This window comes from Triplophysa rosa, linkage group LG15 (assembly GCF_024868665.1).
Source record: "Triplophysa rosa linkage group LG15, Trosa_1v2, whole genome shotgun sequence".
Classification (NCBI taxonomy): domain Eukaryota; kingdom Metazoa; phylum Chordata; class Actinopteri; order Cypriniformes; family Nemacheilidae; genus Triplophysa; species Triplophysa rosa.
Genome location: NC_079904.1, coordinates 9,633,635 through 9,653,202, shown reverse-complemented (window position 1 = coordinate 9,653,202; position 19,568 = coordinate 9,633,635). Strand labels below are relative to the sequence as shown.

General features: G+C 41.0%; 1 protein-coding gene across 1 annotated transcript in view; it reads right to left on the bottom strand.

Moving 5' to 3' along the window:
* The window catches only part of ryr3 (ryanodine receptor 3), an 88,619-nt gene that overhangs the window by 31,065 nt on the left and 37,986 nt on the right, over positions 1–19,568 (bottom strand). The window contains 18 exon segments of the mRNA XM_057353495.1: positions 1,966–2,098; positions 6,101–6,215; positions 6,438–6,711; positions 7,426–7,560; positions 7,820–7,922; positions 9,476–9,676; positions 9,751–10,567; positions 10,696–10,922; positions 12,869–12,955; positions 13,134–13,293; positions 13,441–13,601; positions 13,690–13,905; positions 14,011–14,219; positions 14,334–14,508; positions 17,723–17,925; positions 18,569–18,713; positions 18,878–19,037; positions 19,178–19,261. Coding sequence (XP_057209478.1) covers positions 1,966–2,098; positions 6,101–6,215; positions 6,438–6,711; positions 7,426–7,560; positions 7,820–7,922; positions 9,476–9,676; positions 9,751–10,567; positions 10,696–10,922; positions 12,869–12,955; positions 13,134–13,293; positions 13,441–13,601; positions 13,690–13,905; positions 14,011–14,219; positions 14,334–14,508; positions 17,723–17,925; positions 18,569–18,713; positions 18,878–19,037; positions 19,178–19,261 — 3,605 coding nt within the window.

Below are 19,568 nucleotides of genomic sequence, written 5' to 3'. Positions count from 1 at the left end.
TTGAGTATATAGGGTAACACTTTACAATAAGGTTGTATTTGTTAACATTATTAAATGCATTAGCTAACACAAACTAACAATGAAGAATGTAGTTTTTCAACATTTATAATCTTTGTTAATGTCAACCCAATTGTTCGTGTTAGTTTACTGTGCATTAAAGGGATAGTTCACCCAAAAATGACAATTCTGTCATCATTTACTCAACCTCTTATCATTTCAAACCTGTACAAATTTCTTTGTTCTGCTAGACACAAAGGAAGATATTTGGAAGAATGTCAGTAACCAAACAGATCATATCCCCCATTGACTCCCACAGTATTTATTTACCCTACTATGGCAGTAAAAGGGGGATGAGATCGGTTTGGTTACTCACATTCTTTCAAATATATTCCTTTACGTTTAGTACAGTAATTTATACAGGTTTCGAACAACCTGAGGGTGAGTAAATGATGGGTGAACTATGCCTTTAACTAACGTTAACAACTTAGTATGTACTTAGTTTTGACAAGTATCAGTAATTGGTGAAATTAACATGTGGATTGATAAATTATTAGTAAAATGATTTATCAATGCTGAATATTTATTTATATTATTATAGATTAATAAATGTGGTACAAGGTTAGTTCATGTTAGCTTCGTGTAAGTTTCATCAAATCAGAGCTCATTGTAAAGTATTACTAAACACAGCTTTCTAAAGTAATGTTAGCATATTTAAAGGGACAGTTCACCCAAAAATTAAAATTCTGTCTTCATTTACTCACCCTCGAATTGTTAGAAATCTGTATAAATGTTTTTGTTCCGATGAACACAGAGAAAGATATTTGGAAGAATGCTTGTAACCAAATAGCATTTGGCCACCATTGACTACCATAGTAGAAAAAATGACAATGGTAGTTTGATTTCCAACATTCTTCAAAATATCTTCTTTTGTGTTCAACAGAACAAAGAAATTTACTAAGCAATTTTCCTATATGGTCAAGTACTGTTTGGTTCTTCCATTCTTCCAAGTATCTTTCTTTGTGTTCATCAGAACAAAGACATTTATACAGATTTCGAACAACTGTAAAATGATGACAGAATTAAAATTTTTGGTGAACTGTTCCTTTAAGAGCAGATAGATTTGATACTATTAAATCTAATTATAATTTTTTGATTTTTTTTCTAAATATTTAAAACCTCATTTGGACAATTATACATTTATTATTGCTAACATTGACCATATATGAGTTTGAAACAATTACATTTAATCTGTATGTGGTATGTACTATAAATAATTATGTCTATACTGTTTACAACAGCAATTTTAGCAAATGTGCTGCATATATCAATATAAAACTGCACAGCTGTGAAACTGCTGCTTTATACTAACATACATGAATGCAAAACCCAAGAGACAATGTGGTACACAGGTCTTATCTTCATCTGTCATTGATCTGAGGTTGATATCTATAAAGGGATACGAAGGCTCTCTGTTGCTCATTAATGTGCAGTTACAGGAAACGTCTCTTGCGGCGTCAGGTGCTTTCAGCTGTGTGGGCTATTATTCACAGTCAAAACAGCTTGCTGTAATTCAGCTCTGCCTGACCTGCGTTCCTGAAGAACACTGTGTGTGTTTGTGTGTGTATGTTTTTATATCCCGGTGGGGACCTAAACCTGAATGCACACCAACACATGGGGACTCGCGTCACTGTGGGGACCAAAATTGAGGTCCCCATGGGCAAAAAAGCTTATAAATTGTACAGAACAATATTTTAAAAAAATCTAAAAATGCAAAAAGTTTTCTATGATCTTTAGGTTTAGGGGTTGGGTTAAGGGTAGGGGATAAAATATACAGTTTGTACAGTATAAAAGCCATTACGCCTATGGACTGTCCCCACGGAGATAATAAACCAGACATGTGTGTGTGTGTGTGCGCATGTGTGTGTGTGTGTGTGTGTGTATGCGTGCGTGTGTGTGCGTGGTTACCCAGTCCCACGCTGCTGTTCTCAAGTAGGTAGCTCAAGTGGTCAAACATAGCCTTCTGATTCTGACGGCTGATGCGACAGAAGTAGCAGAGGAAACGGCAACAGCTGGCCACCATTTTGGGAAAGGCGATCTCCTGAGATTTAAAAACAGCCTTCATTTCACCTCCCGGAGCAGATGGAGATCAATTCCTTCACACTGCAAATGAATCCTGCATGTGTGTCCTGCATGTCGGCTAAATGTACACATGTCATTTACCACACTTGAGACATCAAAACATCACACCAGACTGCTAATCCAGCCTGAAATGTGAGATGATAGACTCCATCGCAAATACAAGCAAATATGTTTTGTACTTCATTTAAACGGGACAAATGACCCGGGGGGTATCTGGCTGCCATAAATGTCTGGGACCTCTGTCCCTTGACGCGAGAGCTCAATAACGAGGCTGCCAAGCAGAAATGAGAGAAGCTGTGCTGTACCCTGGGATATCCCCCTTCGCCCCACCATCTGAATGTTCGTGTTTGGCGTAGTCAGTGGTATTAATTCAGAGTCCAGACTCCTTACAAACCCCAAAAAGGACTGGCATGAGAAGCAACATGTTCCACGTCTTCTTGTCTTAGCTTTGGCCTTATTGCCACCCCGGTGGCATGAGGAGGTATTAAGCTGTTAGACGTGCGAAGCCTCACACTAACTCTGCACCCGCAGAATTATCCAGAAAGCTCTGCAGGTGTCCGCAGAATTCGGACGCACGTCATTTGCAATGTTGCAGACATTTCCACACCACATGTGCTCATTTTTAAAAAATCATTTTTGGATAATACGAGTATTCTTTTAGCAACATGCTTTGTAGTACTCTCAGTTCCAATTAATTATTCATTTTAACCATGTTGGACATATTTGATTGCATGATTTACCCCTATATCAGCACAAAAAAATCCATTCTGTTTGGGTCTGTACATGTCGAAACATACTGTAAGTTATACCTTAAGAGTGGTAGCGATATATTCTTAACCCTCTGGGACTCTTCGTTTAGGGGTCACACTTGGCTCCTTCGAGGTCAAAAGTGTCCGAAGCCTTAAAAATGTAACTTCTTTTTTTTCAGGAAAATCAATGTAATACATTTTTGTTTAATAATGTTTTTTATTTTGCATTTTTAGATAATTTGATGATACTAATTAATTATTATTAGGGCTGTCAATCGATTAAAATATTTAATCGCGATTAATCGCATGATTGTAATGAGTTAACTCGTGATTAATCGCAACTTAATCGCACATTTGTATCCGTTATAAATGTACCTTAAATTAATACTTTTCAAGTTTTTAATACTCTAATCAACATGGGCATGGACAAATATTGATGCTTTATGCAAATGTATATTGTTTCTTATTAGTGAAACCATACTCAACATAGAGCATGAAGACTAGACATGTTTCAAAGGTCATAGATGTTTTTCAAAGAACTTGTACATGTCTATTAAACACATGAAAAAAAACATTACTTCTTTCTTTGCACTGAGCTATTTACTTACACAAGCATGTTTACATTTTCGCAACTGTGATAGCTCGGTGGAGGCTGTGTGCAATGCAAGGCATATGCTCGAACGGAAGCTGCCTGGCCGCGGCAATCATGTTGTGTGCACTATCGGTGGTCAGTGGGCTAATTTTGAATTCAATATTCCACTGTCTGGCTACCTGCAGAAAGTGCTCAGCGCAAACGTCAGCATAGTGCCTCTCGTCTGTCTTCATGACGGTCAAAGCGTACGACCGTAGTTTCCAGTGTGTGTCAAAATAATGAGCCGTGACCCCCAGGTAGCTATGGTTACTGAGGGAAGTCCAGTAATCTCTGGTGAGCGCAACCGTGTTTCGCTGTCTTATCGCCTCCTCGACTTTCGCTTTCTCCTCTTCGTAAGAGCCGTGAATCTTGCTTGTAACAGTGGCTCTCGAAGGTAGTTCATATGTGTAATCGTTAGATGCGATGCGAATAATTTCAAGTAGACCCTCGTCCTCCACTACATTAACTGACCTACATGCTGTAGCCACCCATAGCTATCGATGTGGTGAGTCTGTTGCTTGTGGAGTTGTCCATCCGACTCTGCTGAAAACAATCTAGTGTGGTCTGCCGCGAGGAGGAGAGCTCTCTGCGTCAGTTGTATGCTTCGCCATCAAGTGATATTTTAAACTCGACGTGCTGCGGTGATAGCTTAATTCACATTGACAATAAATGCAGATCACTTTAGTCTTGTCGACAGAACCATCAGACATCGTTTTATACATGAATTTTACGTTCAGAAGACATATTTATTTCTCCATTTCTGTTTGCTGCTGCATCGTTTACTTTCTCAAACTACGGGCAAGGCCAAGGGTCAAACAGAAAATGCGCGCTGCGTTAATCGCACATTAATAAAATTAGTGCCGTTAAAAGGAATTCGCGTTAACGTGTTATTAACGCGTTAATTTTGACAGCCCTAATTATTATGCAATAATTATTACCCATTTTTACCCACTGAAAACAATAAACAATTTTTTCAATTAATGCATTCTTTTAGGTTAAAACAGAGACCAGGCTATCAAAATCCTTTTTTATTAGAGCCTTCTGGTTGTAAAAAAAAAAAGCAAAAACATGTGTAGTGGCATGTGTAATGGAGTAACTACTAGGTTCCAGTATAGCCCTCTATAGAATAGTTTGTGAATTCCCTAGCTGTTCAGATATGATTTAGGATTTGTGGATTTTAATGTACATTTAGACAATCTCAAATAAGTTTTTTTTCAACCTTTTTCCATTTTTTGTCAACTTTTAGATATTTTTTGATTACAGTCAAACATGAAAATTTTGTTATCAAGGGAACACATGGAAAGCCTTTTTGTTACTTAGTATTTGATAATTAAGATATCTAACAAAATAAGGAATGGATAGTGATAAATCAAATACTTTATACAAATATTTTGCAATTAATTGTATTTCGTTCAGTTCACTGGGCCTCTTCATTTAGGGGTCACACTTGGCTCCTGTAACTTTTTTCAGGAAAATGTATGTAATATATTTTTGTTCAAAATATTTCTTATTTTAATAGAATTTGATGGTACTAATTAATATTTATGCTAAGATTATTATAAATGTTTCTACCCATTGAAAACAATTAATGTTTTTACATTAATTTTTTTACAATTTTGTCAAATACTTTTAAATATAATTTTTCAATCAGTGCATTATTTCATGTTAAAACAGATATCAGGCCGTTAAAATCCAATCTTTGAAAAGCAGATTAGTGCCATCTAGTGCCGTAAAAAAAGTAAAAACGTGTAATGGCATGGTGTAACTAGGTTCCTGTGTGTGGGTATGTGTGTGTCAGAGAGAGAGAAAGCCTATTTTGTATTTTTATTTCATTTAGTGATTTTATTTGACATATTTTTAAATTTTGCTCTGTTGCAGCCTTACCAGTTCATTTTTTTGAGTGTGTGTGTGCGTGGGTGGGTGACTATTTTGCACTCTTGATGTTTTAGAGTGTCACCCCTTGATTGCTGTGCACTTTTTTTCTGCACATTGGCTGATTTGTAGTTTGTACCACCAAAAGTTTCTCTGAGTTTTCATATTTTTTTCATATTTCCCATTAATTTCCTATGTCAGTCATTTTTGACCACGAAGGAGAGAAGTGTGACTATTTCTTTTGTGACTCTTTGACATTTACGAATCATATCCAAAAAATGTTTAAGTGTTCACAGAGCTAAAATGACAAAAGAATTCAAATGTCATCTCATTCCGATGAAGCTACGATTTTTAACATTTCAAAATGCAGAAGAAGTACCATAACACACGTTGTAGTTCCAGGAAAGGCCTATGGCATCTTTAATCGCTGTTCTTCAAGCCTCCTCAGGTATTTTCATGACAATAAAGTATATTTATAATGATGATGTTTGGCGGGTGTTGGTTTTTTAAATGTATGTTATGTTGTTATTTTATCGATCAGTATTTCCTACAGATCACAGAGCCGTGCTTCACGGACAAACTGTGCATGAAACATAACCGCAGACTTCGCAATATCATAATAGCTCTAGACAGGTCGAAATTTAGAGTTAATTGTGATTTATCGTGCAGCCCTAGATTCCACATAACATTTGTCCTGATGACAACATACCTTATTCTTGTCTCCTCCCAGCACATTGACCATGACCTCCATCACTGTCTCGTGCATGCCCAGAACACGCATCAAATTTGGATGCTGGTAAAACACTTTGTTGTTCATGATGTCCCTGGGTGACAGAGTGAGAGTGAATTAAATAATACCTTGTAGTATGTAGAATGTATAGGTCACAAGAAAAGCCATAAAAACTGACTTAATTAAAAACAGATTCACAAAAACAACAAATATAGCACAAACCATCCTACTGTAGACCACCATGACAATCCATTTCCAGCAGAACAGGAAATTATGATGAAGAATAAAAGCTTGACTCTTGAACCTCATGACTTACCCCAGGCCGTCAATCATGAGCTGGCCCTCCTCTTCCCCCATGCGGACACTGAGCAGCGACCGAATCTGGCCCAGCGAGGCCAGCAGGTTGATGGCGTCCCCTACAGACTTGGCACTGATGGTGTAGCTCTTCCTCAAAGCCCTAAGCAGCTCACCAACTCCATCGTACTGTCTCCTCAAAAGACTGAACATGCTGCGAACCAGCGCCGGGTCTTGGATTTTGCATTCCTGTGCCCAGCTGACCATGGTCTGAGATATCAGCTCCTTCAGATTTGCTGCAAAAGACCGAAAATATGGCAGCATAAGATATAAAGCTGTTTGTTTGATCTGAGGCTGAGATTATTACCATATTATAAATCCATCATAAAGCTCCCAGACATAGGTTCTAAAATAGATAACTCATCTTACATGGAGTCATATAAAAGCTATACTGTAGTCTGTGCTCAGTATGTTAAAAACATTAGTGTCTGTAGTTACGTCTATTAATATTTTCTGTTCGCATATTGCTCCTGCATGCGGTTCTCAGAATAGCAGCTCTAATCACATACTCCTCTCATCAGGCAAGAGCGCCCGCCGCATTGCCACTTTTATCCTACATCTGCAAATTACATTCATTTTAATGTGTACCTGCCCACCCATCACTGCTAATGTAATTTCCTGTGGTAATATCCCCGGCATACTGGAGATATTACCTTTAAAAACTGGTTTCACTTAGTTTTGGCTGGAAAAAATAGGCAAACGAATAGGCAAATAGAAATATCTACATCATGTGTGGCTTAAGAAATGCAATAAAACATGTTTGAACGACTTAGTTCAGATTGCAGCTCTGAAATCTATCTTTAAGAAAATTCGGGACCAAACAAATTATTCTAGTTGCCTAAGAATATTTTTTCTTTCAGAAACAGCTCGCTTATTAGCAATAAAGACATGAAGGAGCAATACGTCTCGAAGAAAACGTTTGAAGCACGTGGTGATGAGAAGAGTCTTACTAGGAGCAGCTTGTTCTTTCTCGGTTGGTTATTCTTCTGTTTTTTGAGGACGACCCTTGATCTTGTATATGATGGCCATCAGACGGCCTTTAAGAGATGTGTCCTGCTCTTCTTCCTCTTCTTCCATAGGGATGCCTGCACACACACACAAACACACAAAAATGAAAACAGTTGATCTGCCTCTTCCATTTCTTTGTGCTGCCGCTGGCATTTCTTTGTGTGAACCAATCGAGTTTGTGCACCATTTAGAATTGAATTGAAATGCTTTTTACAATCTGATTGAAATTCTGAATATGAACAGGATGTTGTTGAAATAAACAGAATGTCAGTGTGGATTTGTAATAATACATTTTTTTCTCAGTATGAAGGGAGTGGCAAGGATGGATAAGTGTACCACAATGTAGCCGCAGATCATCATGAAAGCCTTGAAGCTCATCCTGCAGCTCCTCAGGACAGGTGCAGTCATCTCCAGCACTGAAGTTTAGCAGCATGTTTATCTGCAGGGACAAAGTCAATGTGTTTCCATAAAAAAAAAAAAAGAAAGAATCTGGAATCTAAATGAGTGCAAAAAAATCAAAATACTGAGAAAATCGCTTTTAAAGAAGTCCATCAGACACGCTGTAGCAGGCCGTTGCTAAGAAGAAACCGGTTTGTTTTAACGCTCTCTATTGGCTCACCGCTGTAATAACACTGTTGAGAGTATATGAACCCAAAAGTGGAAATTCTAAGCTTTACATAGATACCAAACTTGAGTGGGTAATTCAAAAAGAGCAGGCATCAGCGAACAAAAATAAAGTTTTTTATATATTTATGGTACGAAATTGACAAAATATCTTCATTGAACATGATCTTTACTTAATATCGTAATCATTATTGGCATAAAAGAAAAATCAATCATTTTGACCCACACAGTGTATTTTTGGCTATTGCTACAAGTATACCTGTGCTACTTATGACATGGTTTTGTGGTCCAGGGTCACAAATGACTAGACATGAAATATAGATTTCATAAGCATAACCTTTTACTGGACTTATGCACCATTCTAATGGAAACTGGCTATAAGAGACCTTTCTGTTGCCCTGGTTACAGAGAGAGCCAAGTTTACTATCAGCTCACAATGAGCACATATGTTAAAGCTTTTTTTCTTAGTGTGATGTGGTATGCATTTTAAACAGCGTGGAAGATTTTGACAAGCAGTTCTGAGAATAATTGAGTGGGCACAGAAGATTCATCTTCTCACACACTGATAGAGAAGTGTAATTAAAAAAGTAGACATGAAGAATTCTGGGTAAAGTCAAGTCTGACTCAGTGCTGCAGCTGTACTAAGCACTAATCAGACTACAGCAAAGACCCTTAAAAGCAAGTCAAACAACTCTGCAGCAATGTTGGTAAAACCCTTAGGCAACCGTTTTATTTAACCTACTTTTTCAGACCTCAAATACTGCAAAGAAAACAAGTTCATATTCACTTTTAAGCAATACAACAGTAATATTTGTACATGTGTTTAGGAAACGTTCAAAATTATTCTTTTTTTATGTTATAACTTATTACAGTTTTCATGCTGTCTGTCTTTCACATTGCTGTTGGATGACTTATGTCACTCCTTTAGGTTTGATTTTGTTGAAATTCAACAAACACTGGACCGGAATGGCCACAATACATCTAGAAATGAAAATTTGGAATGGTCTTTTAATTATTTACACAGATGTATGTTAAAATCTATTATTGACTGAGTAAGGACATGATTGAAATCTATTTTATGAAAGCCAAGCTCCTGTATTTTTTGCACAAAAAAGTAAAATGTGGCTTCAATAAAATAATTAATTTGAGTATTTAAATAAATTTATTTTAGTATTCCAGACTATGTGTGGAAATCATATACGTAATCTATCATTTACAGCGACAAACTGTATTTTTCTTTTTTTGCTTATGACTGCTTTAATACTTTGATGTCATAATTATGACACTTTAGCCTGGATTTCACAGACGGCCTTCACAAATGCAAAGAAGCATTAGTCAAAGGTCTTTTCTGGACGTAAGAAGGTTTACCTGTTCTTGAGGGGGTGAGCGGAACTCTCTTGTCTTCTTGGCAGTGACAGCAGCCGACATGTTGAGGGCTTGCATCAACTCATTGTAGCGAAACTTTTGATTGTACTGCAACTTGGACACGAAATCATCGGAGAAGGCCACGATAGCCTCAATGCGCTGCTTCAACTCACAGTCGCAGAAATAGTGGAGTAGCTCACACATCTGTACAACAGAAAAAAACATACATAATAACTCAAGCTAAACTATCTTTGCCAAACTTGGAGAGCATCACTCACCTGCCGCTTGACTGGTTCAGGCAAGCTCTTCTCCAGAAGACCTTTGGGGAGCTGTTTCGACTCCTTACCCTCCTCTTCTCCGGCCTCCACGGCCTTCTCTTCATTACTGCTGGCTTCCTCTTTTTCAGCTCCCTGTTCCGCCACCGCCAACTGTTCCTCCTCCTTTCTGTCTCCGAACACACTGGGGTCGATGAGAAGCAGGATGGTCCTCACCTCATCACTGGTCATGGCATCCATGATAAGCAGAGTGCCAATCACCTTAAGAATCGGAACGAACTGATACTTAACGCTTCCACCCACGGGATCTCGTATGTGGGTACCACCGCCATGCACTGCTTCTGTGAGCATGCTGATGGCTTTCTCTTTCAGGATACCCAGAGGGATCTGTGGGCTGAAGAGAGGCTGCTCACGTTTGGTGTTAATGAAGCACGGAGGGGTAAAGTTGAGGCGAGGACTGATCGAGGTGCTCAGACCCACTCCGGGGAGAGAGTGGCACTTGGATTAGTCAGAAAAAAGACGAATGCTGCGCGTCTCCTCCGTAACGGGGATGATAAACTCATTCTTCATCATGAGATGGGCCTCTTTAGCTGTCTCCAAGTGAATGCTGATCAGGACGTCGTAGAAGCCTTCACGGAGCTGACCAGTAAGGTATTGGTTGTCGATGGTGTACAGCAGCTGCGATTGGTCGAGATGGCTGCAGAGGGCGTGAGCTACGCGGGTGTTGCCCAGGGCACACAGGGCGCAGAATAGCTTTAATGTGTGATAGTGGAACTGGCGGAGATCCTCGTTTTCTGACAACTCCATGATGTCTATACACCTAACATGGCAAATGGAAAACGTTTTTTGAGGGTTTTCATTTAAGAGAAAGGTCACGCTCACTGTATTGTTAAATTGTCAGTCATTGTATACATGCAGTCATCTGTTTTTATGAGTAGTGAGCATCACCTGTTCTCCTCTGGGATATGAACAGCCATCATCTGCAGAGTTTCCAGACACTGCACCACCCAGCCGTGCCTCTCGCTCACCCGCGCTGTCTCCACCGACAGGAAGGTGTTGGGCATCCTGCTCCACAGCACAGACACAATGGTCTGCACATTCAGTCGTGGGGGACACTGGGGTTCTGGGTTCCTCTGTAAACTCTTAAAGATGGCTGAAGACAGTGGCATGGCTTCCTGTTCGTGTATTAATGTGGATCACGGTCAGTGGAATAAACTATACATACTTTAAAGGGGACATTTCATGAAAATCTGACTTTTTCAATGTTTAAGTGCTATAATCGGGTGTCTGGTGCATCTACCAACTCAGAAAACGTGAAAAATGACAATCCAGTAACTTTGTTTACGTGAGCCTATCTCTGCAAGCCTGTGAGAAAACGAGCCGTTCAGATTTTGCTCGCTTTCTGACGTAGGTAGTCGTTCTTATTATAATATTACCGCCCCCTTTTCTGAACGCATCCACCCATGGCGCTGCCGCCATTTTTGTTTTCGCAAGGGACATATGTGAATTAGTTCCGACACCATGGCAAAAGTAAGCAAAGCAGAGCAAAGCATGCTAAGTGTTCTGTTGTTGGCTGCACAGAGCTGCACAGAACATTGTTCCCAGCCTGACAGGAGAGCAATGGATTTATTTAGTTTTCAATGGAAATCCACCAGACTGAACGAGGCAAAGCTGCAAATAAAGACATTGTAAGTACCGTTATTTTTTAAGTAAGACCTCAGGGACCTGTGGCAACTTAAAAGTAGGTAAAACGTCATTGTGAAACGTTTGTCCGTTCACGCAAAGAAAGCAATGTGTATGGCTTGTAAACATGCAACGGGATTGTCCTGTGTAACGTTACTTTCACTTAGAGAAAACGCGATGCGTTTGTCTTGAGTATCTTCACTTATAGAAAGCAGTGTGTATGGTCTGTAAACACGCGATGCGTTTGTCTTGAGTATCTTCACTTATAGAAAGCAGTGTGTATGGTCTGTAAACACGCAATGGGTGTGTCATGGGTACTTTCACTTATAGAAAGCAGTGTGTATGGTCTGTAAACACGCGACCGGTTTGCCATGTGTAATTTCGCACGTAGAAAACATGACGCATTTGTTAGGAGTCTGTTCGCTTTTAGAAAACAATGTGTTTGGTGTTTAAAGACAGAAACAGCGTTTCTCGTTCACTTTATGTGATTGAAGTAGCTTTTGTCGATGGAAGTAGTGATGGGTCGTTCTTGAACGATTCGTTCATTTTGAACGAATCGTCAATGTGACTCGGGAAGAACGAGTCGTCTCGGGGAGTGATTCGTCCAGTCGCGCATGCGCATTGCGCAACATTCTATGGGTCCTGTGACAAAAGAACGAACGACTCAAACCCGAAGACTCGAGAGGTGAACTAATCAATTCTCTTACTGGCTCTGACTGCATTGGTTAAGCGTACGGGGCTGTCACATGATGAACGAACGACTCAAACCCGAAGACTCGAGAGGTGAACTAATCAATTCTCTTTCCGGCTCAGACAGCATTGGTAAAGCTTACGAAGCTGTCACGTCGTGAACGAACGAGTCAAACCCGAGGACTTGTCAGATAAGAGGTGTGGTGAGCTAATCATAGACTAAAGACCCAGGTAAACAATGAATTAATCTTTTCTGTTTCTTATAGCATTATAGTTTTGTATTGTTTGTAATGTGATCAACGTTTGCATAAGTAGTAGATGTGTTAGGAAAGTAACATGTAACATTTTAATTATATTTTGCTAAAATGAACGAAATGAACGATATGACTCGAAAAAAGATTTGTTCATTTTGCTGAACGAGACTCAAAGGTCCGAGTCAGTAAAATGATCCGAACTTCCCATCACTAGATGGAAGCACAGGCTCTAAGCCCTGGCTGAGTTTTCTGTGAAAAGGGGGCGGAGACTAGCAGCTCATTTGCACTTAAAGAGACACACACCAAAACAGCGCGTTTCTCCTCACATGCAAAACTGGGAAATTAGGGCATGGTACAATAAAAGATCTGCGGTGTATTTTGAGGTGAAACTTCACAGACACATTCTGTGGACCCCTAAGATTTATATTACATTTGTGTAAAAGTAGCAAGAAACCTCTCCTTTAATACATTAGATGTGAATTGTGTTGACTTACTGGGATTTTGGGAAACTCAAACTGGAAGAGATTGGGACTTGTAGGTTGAACAAACACAGCGGGAAATAGTTTTGCGTTAGGTTCGACCTAAAAGAGAGTGCAAGATAAAGCATACGAAGTTTAAGTCTATGAAGCTTAGTCTATTGTATTCTGATTCTGAACAGTGCTTATTAATGCTTTTCAACCAAACTAGTATTTTATGAAAGATAAAATATACAAATATAAAGTTAAAATAGATTTCTAAAATAGAATTCTGTTTTGTTACCTGGTATGCAGTAGGTAACTCTCTGCCATTAGCGAAAAATAAAACCAGTCCTGAGGCCAGATCTATGAAGCATCCGATTTCCAGATCAGTGTTACTACGGCCTGTGGAGCCGGTGGCAACATCACCAGCACACACCATGTAACAATTACTTCTCCTCACACTAAATGAGGTGAAACAACAAGAGACAAGAAATTGAATGAACAAAGATAAAAAAAACTGTACATGATGTCAAAAATAGTCAAATAAAAAAGAAAAGTTGATTAAGAAAAATGAACAATGTGTAAATGTCGCAATATATAATGTGAACCTCTCGTGAACACGTCCACGTTCGTCGCCCAGTGTGACGGTAACAGTTCGAACTTTACTGAGGTTAAAGTTTTTGCTGTAGTAGTGATAGTCCGGTGTTACCCAGCCCACCCACACTGATGCTGGGTCCTGTCCGGCAAATATTTTCACAGAGTAGAAGTACTACAACACAAACAAGGACAAAAAACACTGGTCAGAGTTTTCAAGGCCACTCAAGTACTTCAATACTGTGTTTTTTCCTTTCTTGTACCTTAGTAATGCTGCCATAATCAATCTTTCCTCCATCGTCCTTCGGTCTTTGCTCAATCACCTCATTTATATCCATTTTCCGAGGACCAGGATGGAACTCAACAGGCATGCTCAGACGGCAGAAGATCATGTCGTCATTGCTGGTCTGGGTGCCGAATGTCTTGTGGGTCACTTTTAGACATGGAGGAGTGTCCACAGTGCCATCTATTCCAGTAACCTGAACACAATTCAGGTTAAATTATAATTTTTTAGCTGGAATTAATTTTGCCTACAAAAGGGTGTGATAAACTTGAAAAATATAATCTGCAACACTAAACTATACCTCAATATGGGGATGGTCCTCTGGCACATTAACAAACGTAGGTAGGCGTTTGCTGAACCACATGGTGACATCTCGATTCATGTTGACGGCGAAGGGTTCAAAGCCCTCCTGAAGGCCACACATAGTGTAATACTTAAAAGTACTAGCGTCCTTTCCCAAATTCATGCGACCAATTTGGGAAAGACCTAGGCTGCATACTGGGATGAATCCTATGGAGAATAAAAGTCAATTTGTAACAATATTCAAAGGCATGAAAGGTCAGATTTACTTTTTTAATCATGTCTATTTTACATATGCATCATGTTTATTTATTGTGTGTTTACCATCTTCAGTTTCAAAATCAGCAAAGCAGAGCTCAGAACCCTTGTTGGTGATCACGATCTCTCCATTTAGGGTGAATATCATGGACTTGTCCTCCATATTGATCATACAGCCCACCACATCTCCTTTATTCCATGTCCTACCAAAGAAATGACTGCCCATATGCACTCGACGACCCTGGGAGCCATTCATTGATTAGAACAAAATCAATAAAATGATGCACCTTTCTTTTACCAGTCATATGCTACTAGTAAATAAGGGTTCTTTTTATTGGCAGACTTTATGGTGGGGTCCAAAAGTTGTGACATTGAGCATCTGGGATCTTATTTCATTTAAAACTTCAAATCTGAGTGAGGATGAATAGGATCTTCTAAAAAAGACAAATTATGGCATGATGTGCACCATTTCTAAGTTCCTAATCAAGTACAAAAAGTCAGATGTACAGGCACAAAAAAAGTTGCACATACTAATGTCCATGCCAGCTCAATGCGTGTTGCCATAAAAGAACCAAAACAAATTATGAACAAATTACCATATTAAAAAATAAATATTTATAATAATTCATTACATTTATATAGCGCTTTTCTGGGTACTCAAAGCGCTTTACATTTATATTAGTAGTCTCCAAACTTTTACCCTTTTGGACCCCACTTTACTATAGTATTTGTCCTCAATATCTTCTTATACAGTACCACTTCAATCAAACATGAAACGGAGTAATGTGAAAACATCTCTGTTATGACTGTAACCTTTGTTCCCTGATGGAGGGAACGAGACGTTGTGTTGAAAGACAGACTGGGATTTGATCTTGAGAACCTATCATCTCTGAGAGGAATTTAAAAACGGCAATGAACTTGGCGAATGGCGGCGCCGATTCATTCATCTTTTTGGGCTGAGGAACCTGAGAGACATCTCCAGGTCACTGCAGCGGGCCGGCGAAGCGTTGTGGCCGGAAGAACTCCATCAGGGAAAAAAGGTTACAGTAGTAACCGAGATGTTCCCTTTCAGTCGGTCTCTCGACGTTGTGTTGAGAGACAGACTGGGGTCCTATACGACACGCCACGGTGCTGAGCCGTATCACGAGCTCAACCGGAGTGACAATGACTGGACTAGTGAGTCACAAGTGAGAGCTACCGTGAGACATAATCTTCCAGTGGGATCGGTAACTAGTAGCATACTTTGAGAGGCTCGTACCGACGGCCGTCATGGGCAGTGGCGTTGTTCTCTATTTTAGCGAGATAGCCGCCCGGTACCATAAGGGAACACTGAAAGAGTGTGCTATGGAGACCACATCCTACCGCAAGGGGAGGTTACATGTGGAGACACCAACATGGTCTCACCAGTTGGGAGAAATACATGTGATATGATGCTCGAGCCCGAGTAGGGAGCACACGATCAGCACTGACTCACCGAAGGGGGAAGAAGGCACTTTCGCAGGCGTACACCCACCCAGTCGCTGGTCTCACCTGCTGGTAGTGTGTAAGACACGGGCTGACACTGGATCCACACAGAGATTGTAAAACCTCACAAAGGTATTGTGGTTGCCGGCCAACGCAACGTCCAGTGGAGGTTGCGGAAGGCAGCGCAGTGTGGACTCGCCCAAGACACTGTCGTGTCGAGAGTGCTGCAGGGAGAAGAAAACCCAGAGCGAGAGGAAACTCTGAGTGGGCGCCAGGCCCTGAAAAGGGCCCGGCTTTAGTGGAGACGCGGCAGGAAGCGTCCTGTTCCGACCGCCGGTGATGGAATGGATGGAGGGGTCGGGCCAGATGTTGGACTCTCTCTGGGCTCATCCCGTCAGGGCCCCTTAGTTGTCTTTTTAGCGGACTATTGACAGGGGGCAGAAGCCTTCCTCTGCGGGGGTCTACATCTCTGGCGGGCCGTCAACTGGGAGGGCACCAATGCCAAAAGAGCCACCGCGGGGAGGCGGGGCTGCTGGCGGGCAGGTGATGCTCGGGACCTCGACGACCGATAGGTGGCCGGGTCGCGGCGGAGCAGGATATGTTTTATTGCCTCCGCCTGCTTCTTCACCTCAGAGAACTGCTGTGACACTTCCTCCACGGTTTCACCAAACAGCCCAGCTTGCAAGATGGGTGCATCAAGAAGGCGGGCCTTCTGAGAGTCACTCATCTGCGCAAGGTTGAGCCACAGATGTCTTTCTTAGACCACTAACGTGGACATCGTCCGACCAGGGCACTAGCGTGGTCGCTCGGAGCGAGGTCAGTGGCGGTGTGCAGCTTGTGCATGCGAGCGGGGTCAGCCTTCCCATCATCCAGGTCTTTCAAAGTCTTGGCCTTAAAAACCTGAAGGACCGCCATAGCGTGGAGGGCGGAAGCAGCTTGACCCGTAACACTGTAAGCTTTCGACACGAGTTTAGAAGAGAGCTTACAAGCCTTGGAAGGGAGCCTTGGTTGACCCCTCCAAGTGGCAACTGTCTGCGGGCAAAGATGCACCGCGACTGCACGTTCCACCTGGGGGACGTCTACATATCCCTTATTCCCCACCGTCCAGGGAAGTAACAGCTCCAGAGCCCGTCAAACCGGAATTCGCCGAGAACGGTGCATTCCACGTCCTCGTGAGCTCCGCATGCACTTCCGGAAAAATTGGAACCGAGGCGGCTCCGACCACAAGAACCAAGAATTGGCTGCCCGGTTAAGCATGGCAGACATCTCATAGTAGACCTCATCTTGGGCTCTACCGCCAGGGGGTGGGAGCTCCAAGGGGTCTTCTGCATCTGATGCCAGGAGGTAGCTGTCCGATGCAATGACAGAAAGTTCGTCCTCATCCTTCTGTCGAGTCTGCCCGCTATAGGACAGGTCACCGCAACCCATCGCGGACGAGCCAGGTGAACGTGCTGGGGCATGGATGGTCCGCGAAGCCAATGCTGACGAAGCGACATCCATGGGAACCCCCAAATCACCCCACTGCTCGCCGAAGCGGTCAACCTCCCCGAAGCGGCAGTCAAACTCGCTCAGGAAGCAGACGGGGTTGTGGCAGCATTCAGAAAGAACGTAGACAGCCGTGACCGCAACACTTTAATTGAAATGTTCTCGCATACGGAACATGTCGTATCGACAAACCCTGCCTCTGCATGCTTGAGCCCCAAACATGCAGTGCAGGTGTCATGGCCGTCGGACTCAGGGATGACACCCAAGAACACAGCTGTGAGACATGCCCGCAACTGTGAGAAATTTACTCTTTTAGATGCTCTGTGGCCGCCATCTCCTTTTATACCCGTATGCATGGGGCGGAGACTGGCGTGCGCGCGCCATTCGCCAAGTTCATTGCCGTTTTTAAATTCCTCTCGGAGATGATAGGTTCTCAAGATCAAACCCCAGTCTGTCTCTCAACACAACGTCGAGAGACCGACTGAAAGGGAACAGCAAATAATCACCCTGTAGCCATCAAAGACAAATGCCTGGTCATCTAATCCCAGTTCCACATCAGGTCTGCAGCCAGGCCGGGCCCATCCCACTCTCATGTCACCTCCAGTCAAAGCCTCAAACTCAAAATACCACTTTCCTGTCTTCACCGCATACGTCATTTCCACGCGGAACAGACGGATGGACTCAATGCCCTGCTCCACTTTGTGTGCTGCTAAAAATATTTAGATTTAAGATTAAAACAGGATCAAGTAATTTAAGTAAATTAAAGTACAGTAGATTTATTCAGGATATTTTTACTAGCAAACAATTTAACTGGCATGACAGAAATCATCTAAATATTAAAGATAAATGCATCATACAGAGATGATCTTAAAGTCCCTGTGAAACAGAAGTTTCGATAGTTTGAGAAAAATAGGGCGTGGCTTTCGTCTTTCTCTGCGATTTGATTGGATGTATAAAAACAGCCGTTGCATTTTGAAATGGAACTGGCAGCAGACTGACAGTTGAAGTGGAGGAGTTAACGGATGCTCAGCCCAAGCCGTCTAACATACGTAATCTAAGATGGATAGTCATTACAGGACGGAAGTGCATTTTCAGATTTTGAAGAATGAGCCACATTGATAAACTATTTACAATAAAAACTGCAACATTTCATGAAAGAATAGGCATTGTCATTTTTAATTTCACTGGGACTTTAAGTCTGCTGAGAAATTCTAATGATGGTATTTAAGATTATGTATTTGTTACAGTGACTTCTGCTGGAAATCGAAAATAAAATGCTGATTATTAATAATACATTATATACCGTACGTATATATTTATTTATTTTAGTTTTTTTGCTGTGTATAACTCACTCTCTTGATCTGGTGGGTCTATGTAATATCCGTATCCAGTCAGAGTTCGGATGGCCTCCCGAAGGCTGTCTCTGTTCGATTTCTTAGTACGTTCATCTAATAAAGCATATGGCACCAGCCGTGGATTACGCCGATTTTTTAAATCCTTTTAAGGCAAAAGAAAAAAGATAAGAACAGGTTAGCAAATTGATGTTCAAAAGGTCACTGTAGTTAAATCTAAATGTTTAATCATACAGTTTAATTGACGTGCCTCAGGCAAACAGACATATCCAATATGATTTTAATGAATGATGAACAGGACATTGTTACCTGCTGGATACCATAGGTCCAACCTTGTTTGATGCGATCTTTAGCCCAAACATTATGAGCATTTTCAGCCAGTTTATCAACTAGAATCTCCTGATCAGGTGTCAGTCTCACATCAGAAAGATCCAGTGGTGCAGGTTTATATCCATTTGTCATCATGTAGCTATAATTATTAATGATTGAATAATAAATTATGAAAATAACTCATATTGCCTGAATATCTTACTATGTAAAAATGGTGTAATAAAATAGGCTCATCTAAACAGACACACTATGAGATGCAACATGAACATTTGGTTTTACTTCTTAGGGAGCTTGAGTCTTTTTAAGTCATCTTCAGCATTTAAGTTGACTTGGGCAACATGACAGCCCAATGTAAGCAGAGTCCTGAAAAAGAGACAAAACAACATATCAAATCAATAAAAGCAATACATTTTTAAAAACACACAAAAAAATGTCTCAAGAATAAATAATGCAGCACAAGATTTATCAAAAACAAAATCTGTTCAACATGTCAGTAAAGCCGGTTATTGTTTCTGATCTAAATACACTTGTACTGCTGAGTGTAGAGACTGTGAATTAAAAATGAATTTACAGCCACGGTCTATCAAGATTTAATGGCACACACTCACTTATCGTAAACATTTTAATAAGCAAGGACCAAACTACAGCTTGTACACAATTAAAATGCAGC